The sequence below is a fragment of the Pempheris klunzingeri genome, chromosome 13 (genome assembly GCF_042242105.1).
Source record: "Pempheris klunzingeri isolate RE-2024b chromosome 13, fPemKlu1.hap1, whole genome shotgun sequence".
NCBI lineage: Eukaryota > Metazoa > Chordata > Actinopteri > Acropomatiformes > Pempheridae > Pempheris > Pempheris klunzingeri.
In genome coordinates, this window is record NC_092024.1 from 17,425,886 (window position 1) to 17,436,490 (window position 10,605).

At 40.7% G+C, this 10,605-nt stretch overlaps 1 protein-coding gene across 1 annotated transcript; it reads left to right on the forward strand.

The window, feature by feature from the left end:
- The first annotated feature begins 2,841 nt into the window (after window positions 1-2,841).
- pls1 (plastin 1 (I isoform)) lies at window positions 2,842-10,470 on the forward strand. Its single transcript, XM_070841972.1, has 16 exons — window positions 2,842-3,002; window positions 4,229-4,319; window positions 5,178-5,338; window positions 5,416-5,545; window positions 6,099-6,231; window positions 6,597-6,678; window positions 7,139-7,304; window positions 7,673-7,815; window positions 7,906-8,001; window positions 8,119-8,320; window positions 8,654-8,732; window positions 8,974-9,088; window positions 9,201-9,334; window positions 9,478-9,601; window positions 9,698-9,831; window positions 9,929-10,470. Exons 1-16 carry the CDS (start codon window positions 2,997-2,999, stop codon window positions 10,065-10,067), a joined length of 1,935 nt encoding a protein of 644 aa, XP_070698073.1. The 5' UTR covers window positions 2,842-2,996; the 3' UTR covers window positions 10,068-10,470.
- Window positions 10,471-10,605: the final 135 nt, after the last annotated feature.

The following is a 10,605-nucleotide window of genomic DNA, read 5'->3' on the forward strand; positions in this document are numbered from 1 at the left end:
TGCAGTCAACAACTTAATAGCTGCAAACTTTTTTTTCTGCCATTTCCTCACACAGTGAGTCTTTGCTGAGCTGCAGTGCCGAGATGAATTATCCTAAATGAGTCATAGCCTTTTAGAGAAGATTATTGAGTTGAGTCACAGTGGCAGAATTTTGCAATTTACAATCAAGACTGCAAGATATGAGTAATCATTCGTTTCCGCTGCCATCACAGCATTTAACATTCGAAGCTATCTGCTATCTGCTGCTAGCAGCTCTAACTGCTACTGACACTGTTCAATTGTCTGCATTATTTTACTTTATGTACTATTGTCCTTTTTAACAATAACACAAACAGGGAAGTTCATTCTAAAAACAAATAATTTAATGAAATACTCAGTTGATTTTGATATCAAATACCTTTTTGCACAGAACAAGTACCGTGTAGTTTCCACTGAAGTTGCACTATAGGAAGAGATCTCTTTGCAGCAGAAGGAGGAATGACTTACAGCTCTTTTTTTAAGATATATTATATATTAAGATAAACTGCTTAAATCTATCCATTAAATTCTAGTTAAAGTCTGGTTGGGGTTTATCTCGACTTAGTCTCAGGTTCATTTGGACTCTTGTATTCAGTCTTGAATTAAGGTTTGTTGGTCTTGACAGCCCCCTGTCTGTACTGATATGTATTAGGGCTGGAAAATAATCCAGTTTATTGACTTTCAGTGAAATTATTTAGTGATTAAAAGATCATATTGTGAGTGTGTGTGTTTTGTTATCAAAGTAGTGGATCTCTGTATATAAATTCAGAATATCTGGGTTCTTTAATGGCCTATTTGAGTGTATTTATGATTTCGTCTATGTGGTATTCACTCCATTCGCCTTCCTGCGCATGTGCTCTAAGGCGCCAGTGAATAATGCAGGAGCCTTATGAGAAAGTCTTTGGCTGGCTATGACACTTTTACACCAACAGCTGATCCTGGTTCAAGGTCCACAGCCAAACCTGTAGCTCCTACATCAGCGGCTGGAGGTGGGGCACTTACCTGAGACCGGCGAGCAGAGGGTAACTGGAGAGCACCTCAGAGTCACAGAGTGAAACTGGGCTGATCAGGTGTCTGAGGAAGACAGATCTGATGGGGAGATAGAAAGATGGACGCCCGGAGCCGTATGCAGTTAAAGGCTAAATTCAATTCTGTACAACCGTAGTGAACAGGTATAAAAATGTCTCATTTGTCTGAGCCAAGAGGGGAAGATTTCACACAGTCTTGTGTCCTGGTTTCGGCTGATCGTGGGACTGTGTGGGTCTTTTTGAGCAGTGGTAGCGGTGAAAGGAGAGGCTGACAGGTAAAACCAGAGAGAAGGAGGGGAGGTGGTGAGAAGAAAGGGGTAAGGAGAGAGGGAAAAAGGTTGATTGAGGAGAAAAGTGAAAAGGAGAGGCGGGGAAAGTAAAATAACGAAGAAAAGGCCCCAAAACTAGGCTGCAGCAACCTCATTTTATACTTTGGACTGACCCTGCTCCGGACTCTGAGCCTTTCAGCCTGCCCCGGACTGGATGTAAGCTCCTGACGTATGTTATTTCCGTACATTACAGTGTGACTGTATTCAAACACAGGTGAAGTTTGCTGCACATTATACAGCTGACAAACTTTACTGTATCTTAGATGCAGACAGATGCTTCCGGGAGGTTTCCTCTAGCCTGAACATATAGGTCAAATGACACTGATTTGGGAGGAGCACCACAAGCAATCCTCTTAAGATTTGGAGAAACGGCATGTATATAAGAAAATAAAAAGGATAAGCTGTGATGGTTTTAAAGCATTGCTGTGTGTTGGAATAGAGAGTGAGAGCTGCATTAAAGTGTCAGTGCTGCTGTGAAGGGGGGCAGTTTAATCTAAGTGATGCAGTTGGCTCTGTGCCTCAGGTTACAGGGCATTGTGTGGCAGCGAAGCAAACTGTGGAGGCAAACGCAGGCCTCATGTTTTAAATATGACTGACAGAAATGCAAAATGCGAACACCATGTGTTAAAAAACATGTGACAAAGGACAACAAGACACTAGAAACATTCAACATGGTGCTTGTCTACAAAATTCAGGATAAGACAGTGAAGGTTCAGCAATTATCCATTATCCATTTAATATTGCCATATTCCAGATGTAAAACTCATAGTCAGCAAATACTGAAGAGGTTGCCCTAACTATCTCTTTTTTCTTTGCTGAGTTTTGCTCAGTACAACTTTTCTGACCATTTGCACTGTGTTTGTATGGATATTTGTTGTTTTTTTTCTACAGAAAGGCTTTACTTCAGATAGATAGATGGATAAATTCCGGCTATGTAAAAGGAAGGTTTGTTGGTTTCTACTCCTAACCTTCAGTGTGAGATGGAGTTAGAAGCAGAAATGCGTCAAAACTACTGATTAGTGGCATAAGTAGATAAGATAAGATAAGTGGCAACCTAGTTAATTGGCTGAAAAAATGGCCCCATAGCAGCACCGTCAAAATGCGGACATAGAAAACTGTGAATCTGCTACACATAATAATTAATTGCCCTTGTTTGTGTCTTCCCTTTAATTTATGTAGTTCTTTAATTCTTAATCAGTAGTTCATTTCCTGTTGTCCCCATCGTATGTCTTTTTAGTTTTCAACTTTTTATGCTTTCTCCACTGTAGGTGCATTTTAAGTCAGATATGTCCAGACAATCTACTGCCTGGAAGAGACAAACACATTAACATCTTTGAATAGACAATATTATGATGACACAGCTGAGGCGTTAAATGTTAACTGTCAGACTACGCCTGTCCCAGGGTCCCCGGCAGGCCAAAGGTCCACTCTGTGTCTCTCCTGGGTGACTCCTCCTAGAGATAACCTGCTCTTCAGCCTCTCTGGGATCCAGCTTCCGCTCTGTGCCGGTCTGAAGCCTCGCAGAGCTCTGGAAGACTCGACTCCCGTAGCCAGTCCAGAGGGATCTGCGCCGAGGGGCTTATAACTCAAAACAGGGCAAAGAGGAAGCACGCGGACTCTTATGAAGGTACTTGTGTCTGTCTTGGTCTCGTGTTATCCTTTATTTGTTGTTTGCTCAAGGAAAGAACCAAAGGGAGTCTTTAATGTAAACGACTGAGACCTCAGGGGATTTATGAGGAAACTAAGGTGTGTCACTGTGCCTGTATGTGTGTGAATGGTTGGTGCTGAGTAAAGAAATGTCAGTGCTCTGCTGACAGCGAGAGTCACAAGGCTACCCTGGACAAATTCCAGCGTAGGCCAGTAACCTGACACTTCCTAATTGTTCTTCTACTTTTATCCAATCTTTCCCATCAAACTCAGCTCTTGTTAGTTATGTGGTTGAGGCTGAACTATTTCAAGTCTCTATATCGGCAGTACGTGTATGTGTTTGCAGAGCTAAAATGGAAACATTTTCTGATCTTTTACTGAGGTAAAAGTAACAATAGAACAATGTAAAAACACTCTGTTACAAGTAATACTCATTCTACATTCAAAATATTACAAAATACTACATTCAAAATCCTATTCAAGTAACAGTACAGAATTATTAGCTGTAAATGTAATTCTCCTTTCAAAGGAAAAAGTAAAATCTCCTCTATGATTGATAAAGTTTTGTATATTTGACATTATTGACATTGGCATTATTAGATTTTTAATAATGATCCATCAATGTGTAAACAGTATTTTATTGGTGTAGTTAGTCGATGTGGTTCCCAACCTCAGGGTCAGGGCCTCTCCAAAGGGTCACAAGGTAAATCTGAAGGGTTTTGTGATGATTCAGAGAAAGAAGGGAAAAATTAAGTTCTGTTAGACCAATTTGAGTTAATTTTTTTGACTTTTCTCTGATTTTTTTTTTTTCTTTGTGAAACATTGGATCATTTTGCATTTTTGGACTAAAACCAGTCATTTAAATGAAACCATCTGATAAGTTTAGATGGAAAATGTCTCTTTAGAGGAACTGCTAATAGACATCTGATGCACCAGGTGGTTTTGAGGTCATAAACCAAAAAGGGTTCATCTTTAACAATGCACAGTATCCTTGTAAGTTTGCCATATGCAATTAAACATAAAATGAAAAGTAAGTAATAACTAAAGATGTTAAAGTAAAGTTGCATGAACTGGAAATACTTGTACTTGTTATTCAGCATATTGCTCAGTTGTGAAAATTCAGCTTCTACTTTGTGTCCAGTATGATCCATCTTTGTGTGTCTATGTGTGTGTCTATGTGTGTGTGTGTGTGTGTGTGTGTTTCAGGTACACACAACAGAAGCTACTATGGAGAATCATGTCACACAGATTTCCCGCGAGGACCTGGAGGATCTCAGAGAGGCTTTTAATAAAATTGGTTAGTTTCACACACACACACGCACACACTCCTAATCTTACAATTATACTGATGAGATTATACTTGAGTTTTACAGCCAACCATTAAGCATAACTCTTACATAAGATATCTTTATTACTTGAGATGTTGAGGGCATGTGATTTGTGTGTTAACCACCTCCAGATATAATAATGAGACGCTGCCAAGTTTTATCAGACAATCACCACAGATAATGATGTATAATGATGTAAAAGTGTTGATAAAAGAGAGTAATATAAATTAGGCACACCACCTGCCTATTAACATATGATATGAAAATTCATGGAGCCAGTTAATGTCATTTCCTACAGAAGAACTGACATGTAAATTAGTACAGGTTTGTTGATTTCACTGTAAAAATACTGGATACCTTGACTCCTTCTTCAAAAAAGATCCAAGAAGGCAAAATTAGTCTGGCTGATTACCCAAAAATCATGTTTACACAAAGAAAATAACATGGGATTAGAAGTGACGAGTAAAAATTGCAAGCCAAAAGTCTTGGTCAGAGCAGAGCAGGTCAGCTGAGCACACAAAAATGTGAAATTTGAGTGCAGGCAAGCATACAGTCTAATTAAACTCAACTCTAATTAAAACTCCTCGCTATAATCAGGATTAAGGAACAAATTGGAAATATTTCCTGGAAACTATTAAATTAAATGATTAGGAAATTACAGACTGTTGATAAAGCATCACCAGTCTTTTGTTTGTCCTTGCTTTTATCATCTGCGCACAGCGTTTATCAGTCAATATTGGGCTCATCATTTTCAGAGTAATATTTGTGAAGTAAATTGACTTTCTGTATCTGTGTGTGCGTTGCTTTGTGTGCCTATTTGTGTTCAGACATTGATAACAGCGGCTACGTGAGCGACTTTGAGCTTCAGGAGCTGTTCAGAGAGGCAAGTTTCTCGCTGCCGGGCTACAAGGTGCGAGAGATCATCGAGACCTTCATCGCTGGGGACACAAACAAGGATGAGAAGATCAGCTTTGAGGAGTTTGTTTCTGTGAGTTCTGATACAGATTGTCAGGAAATATATGAAATGATACATACAGAGTTAATTAACATTCTGTCCACGTTCAGATCTACCAGGAGCTGAAGAGCAAGGAGTTCAGTGAGACGTTTAGGAAAACCATCTCAAGGAGAGATGGGATCCGTTGCTTCGGAGGAACGTCAGGGAACTCCAGCGAGGGGACACAGCACTCCTACTCTGGTGCGAGAGAGTATGCATTGTGTGTGTGTGTGTGTGTGTGTGTGTGTGTGTGTGTGTGTGAGTGTGTGTGCTAGTAACTCATGCGTTACCGACACTCGTGTACATATTTGTGATTATCTCTGGTTTGTACCTTTCTCTCAGTATTTTAAGATAACACTCATGCCACAGAACTAAGCATCTATTTTCCTAAACAATAAATGTACATTCATCTTAAAAAGTCAAGAAAAAAATCTATTCTACTCTGAGGGTATTTTCAGAAACCTCAAAGACTCTAATGACCCACCACTCTGTGACCTGATTGGGATTTTCAGCTTTATTGTCCCTGCAAACATTTTTATTATACTTTATTGCATGCTTTATTATGATTTAAAAAATGGTGCCACTTGCAACTTGTGAAACTTGAGTCTAGCTCAAATGTTTTAAAAATGGCAATTAATCGATTATCAAAATAATTATTGATTTATTTTATGCTGGTCTGCTGTAGTAATCACCTGAGTGGCATGTCACATCATTTCTGACCGATCCTAATGTGCGTGTTTTCCTCTTTATTTAGATGAGGAGAAGGTGGCATTTGTCAACTGGATCAACAAAGCCTTAGCGAAAGATCCAGACTGCCAACATCTGCTGCCCATGAGCCCCGACAATGAAAGCCTCTTCGCCTCTGTCCGTGATGGCATCCTGTTATGGTAACACACACACACACAAACACACACAGGCATATACCCAAGAACAAGTGCATGCATTATCATTTTTAAGCACACACTGTAACAACAGGTACCTTCATACCATTGTTAATACTGTGACAATGATCTTTTGCAGCGACAAAGGTTAAAACAGGAATGGTGTGATCCCATATTATTGTAGTTTTTATCGCGGCTCACTCCTCCTTGTTTACTTTCACCTTTTGAGTTGATTTCACAGGCTGCAGCTGTGAGGAATCTGAGATTACCCATGTTTGAAAAGACATTAGGCGGATTACTTAGTTACCTACTTATTCACTTATTCACCCACATCTGTAAACCACTCACACACACAACTTGTTCTCTTTCAGCAAAATGATCAACCTGTCTCAGCCTGACACGATTGACGAAAGAGTCATCAACACTAAGAAACTTACCACCTTCAAAATGACAGTGAGTTGTAGCTTTTCACAAGTTTATTAAGTAGACATTTGTCGTGCATTGTAACCCATACAGGTTGTAAAACAAAACATCGGTTGTCTATTTATGTTGGATTGTGTAAGAAGAGCTTGTAATATATTAACTTTTATTGTATAGAATTGTACCTTTCTGTCTGTTTTACATTGCCTGTGGTTCTGTCATTGCCTCCTCCGTAGAGAAATATTATAGTCTTACATATTTGGCTCTTTATTTCTTACTGGATGATATTTATCCATCCAGACAACCACCCTCTAAAAGTGCTGAATTTGATTTCTAATAGGTTAGTTATTATTTGGAGGATTCAGGCCACAGTCTCTGTTTTTGCTGAGCTGTTACAGAAATGGAGATTGCAACAAGGCTGTTGTTCGGCTATAAAATCTCTGACTTTGTGCAAAAATGAATATGTTGGTACATGATTCATCTGTATTTGTAGGAGAATCTGGTCCTGGCTCTGAACTCAGCCTCCGCAATCGGCTGTACGGTGGTGAGCATTGACGCACATGATCTGATGGCTGGGAAACCTCATTTGGTCCTGGGACTGCTGTGGCAGATCATCAAGGTTGGCCTGTTTGCTGATATAGAAATCAGCAGGAACGAAGGTCAGCATGCTTTTCTAAAATTATTTTTGTTCTTTTCTCACATTTTGGTTTAATTCCAGCAAAAGTGCTTGGGATTTCTGGCATTCTTGATTTGTTTTGGATCAAATGAAACAATATATGGGCAAACATGATCATTTGTATTTTAGATGGGAAGCATTTAAACCCAAACACAAGGGGCAGTGGATGCCCCCACCATCAGGATTATGCTTTTTTTTCTTTTAATACTGTCAAAGCTCTCACAGTGTGGCTTTTTGCTCAGTCTCCAACGTAACATTTATAACCAACAGCTAAATTTCTTTCTATTACATTTGTGACAAACCGCTGCTTGTTAAGAAAGACTGATAATCTAATGGAATGTGTGCCTCCAGGACTGATCAGCCTCCTGACGGACGGGGAGCAGCTGGACCGCCTGATGTCTCTCTCCCCTGAGGAGCTTCTGCTCCGTTGGGTCAACTATCATCTACGCAACGCTGGAACAAAGACCATCGACAACTTCAGTGACGACATCAAGGTCCCTTTTGGAGCACACAAGCACACTCAAACACACACACAGTTACACAATCACATGAGTGTAACTTGTTCTTGTACTGTATCACTGTAGGATTCGCGAGCCTACTTCTACCTATTGGACCAGATTGCTCTTCAAGGAGAGAAAGATTACAGAATGAGCATTAAAATTGACATGAGCGGCCTCAACGTGAGTCAGTTTGTTTTTGATTTGTTCTGTATATCATTCACACTAAGAGTGACCTTCCCATTGGATTCTACTCTGTGCCTGCATGTACACGTGTGTCTGTTTCATGTTTATGTGAAGGAGCATGATTTAGACCGAAGGGCTGAGCTGATGCTGCAGCAGGCGGCCCGACTGGACTGCAGACAGTTTGTTTCTCCTCATGACGTCACGTCTGGAAACAGCAAACTCAACATGGCCTTCGTGGCCAACCTGTACAACATGCATCCCTCCATGCAAAGGGCTCAGATCAACGGCTACGACATGGAGACTACGCACATTGAGGGTGAGACGCAGACACAACCCTCACTGAACGGGGCTTGTCTACCAACCAAAGGCTAAAAATAAAATGCTGACACACACACAGATAGACAAACACACTCCTATATAATCTGATGTGAATGTACAGGGAACTGATGTAACTCTAGACACCCAAGTCATAATGCAATAAAAAGCCAACAAAAATAAATACTTCAGGGTGTGACAAGTTATGGCAGCCATAAATCTATATATACTGTATTTAGGCTATAGCTGAACCTTCCTATCAGGTGATAGTAACCGTATGGGAACTGCTGTTAGAGAATGTGATGGTTTTTAACGTGTCTTCATCTCTTTCCAGGTGAGTCTAAAGAAGAAAAAACATTTCGCAACTGGATGAACTCTCTGGGCGTCTCTCCATACGTCAACCACCTGTACTGGTATGTCATCAGTAACACGTCAGTGTGGTTAATTTTATCAAGGAATTTATATTAATCAGGCCAGCATCATCATCAGTGTCCTCTTTTAACCCATATGAATCCTTGTCACTGGGTCACATGACTGCACCAGGATGTTCAGTAGCTGTCACTTTGGGACTACTTAAATTCACGGATAAAGCTGTACTGGGAAATTTTCAGAATATTTATGTGTTATGTGTAATATGTGTTTTGTGCTCTACAGTGACCTGTGTGATGGTTTGGTGATCCTGCAGCTTTATGAGAAGGTTGATGTGCCGGTGAACTGGAAGAAGGTCAACAACCCACCTTATCCTGCCCTGGGGGGCAATATGAAGATGGTGTGTAACCTATTAGATACACATGTGAAAGAAATAGAGCTGGTGAGCACAAAAAACATGTTGATGGTAAAAATAAAAGGAATGCAGCATTGTTTTTCTTCATGTGTCCTAGCTGGAAAACTGTAACTATGCTGTGGAGCTGGGCAGGGATGTAGCTCACTTCTCTCTGGTCGGCATCGGAGGAGAGAACTTGAACGAGGGGAGTCCAATGCACACCCTGGCACTGGTCTGGCAGCTGATGAGGAGGTACATGCACCATCCAAGGCTGCGGGAAATGCCACATGATGTTTAGGAAAGACAGACTGTCCATTTTAAAGCAATTTTAATGGTTTGGATATAACAGCACCTTGTACAGTTTCACCTACATACCCTGCTTGGGTGTCCTCCAGGTACACAGTACGTGTTTTGTCAGATCTGGGTGATGGAGAGAGGGTTGGAGATCAGATCATCCTCAGCTGGGTCAACACCACCTTGAGCCAGAAATGCAAAGACACACAGATCAGCAGCTTCAAGGTGTGTGTGTGTGTGTGTGTGTGTGAGTGAGTGCACGGTGTGTTTTGAGTAAACACAAGGCTGCATTTGCATGTGACGTTTCCCTAATATCTGCAGGATAAACTGATCAGCACCAGCCTGCCAGTGATTGACCTGATCGACGCCATCGCTCCTGGTACCGTCAAGTGGGACATGGTGAAGAGAAGAGAGAGAGGAGTGCTGAAGGATGATGAGAAACTCAACAATGCCAAGTAAAAGACAAAATCTCAACTGTTTTTTTCTCCTCTTCTCGCACCTTTGTATTTGTCTCCACATCTGACTCCTCTCTCTTCCTGTTCCTCCTTCAAGGTACGCAATCTCATTGGCTCGCAAGATCGGAGCTCGTGTCTACGCGCTGCCTGACGATTTGGTGGAAGTGAACCCCAAGATGGTGCTGACGCTGTTCGCCTGTCTCATGGGCCACGGTTTGAAAAAGGCCAACCGCTGAAACAGACATGAAGCCACCAGGAAACCAACCACCAATACACATTATGTTTCTATGTGCTTTTCATTTTCTGTAATTTCTTTTCTCTTTGACCTTTAACTTTGCCGTGATCACCCGACAAGAGCAAGACAATCTGTCATCCTCTGTGTTCATGAAAGCAATAAGCGGACCTAAAGATTTCTCATCAGCGCCGCCACTGCATTTGTTTGTTTTCTGTGATTTTTTTAGAACAAGCTCCTAATTGTTCTTCACTATGTTATATTTAATAACACATTACATCTTTGTACTTCCTCTGCATATGGACTGGAAAAGGAGACACAGCAGAAGGAAAAGCAGAATCATACACACCCCTATCCTTTATGTCTGTAAATGTTGTGCATTGAATATTGCTATTTAATAATTAAAAAGAATCTATTGAATATACTGACCTGCCTTGTGTGCTGCCTTTAGATACACACTCTATAAGAACTATATATGAAGTATATCCATATGTACATACAAATCTATGAGACCAAAAACAAAGACAGAAGAAAAGAAGTTA

Bases quoted from the DNA above. Each gene is read 5' to 3' on its own strand.
- pls1 (XM_070841972.1), top strand. The intron at 5,339-5,415 runs GTGAGTTCTGAT...GTCCACGTTCAG, and splicing joins GCTTTGAGGAGTTTGTTTCT to ATCTACCAGGAGCTGAAGAG. The intron at 9,335-9,477 runs GTACATGCACCA...GGTGTCCTCCAG, and splicing joins GTCTGGCAGCTGATGAGGAG to GTACACAGTACGTGTTTTGT.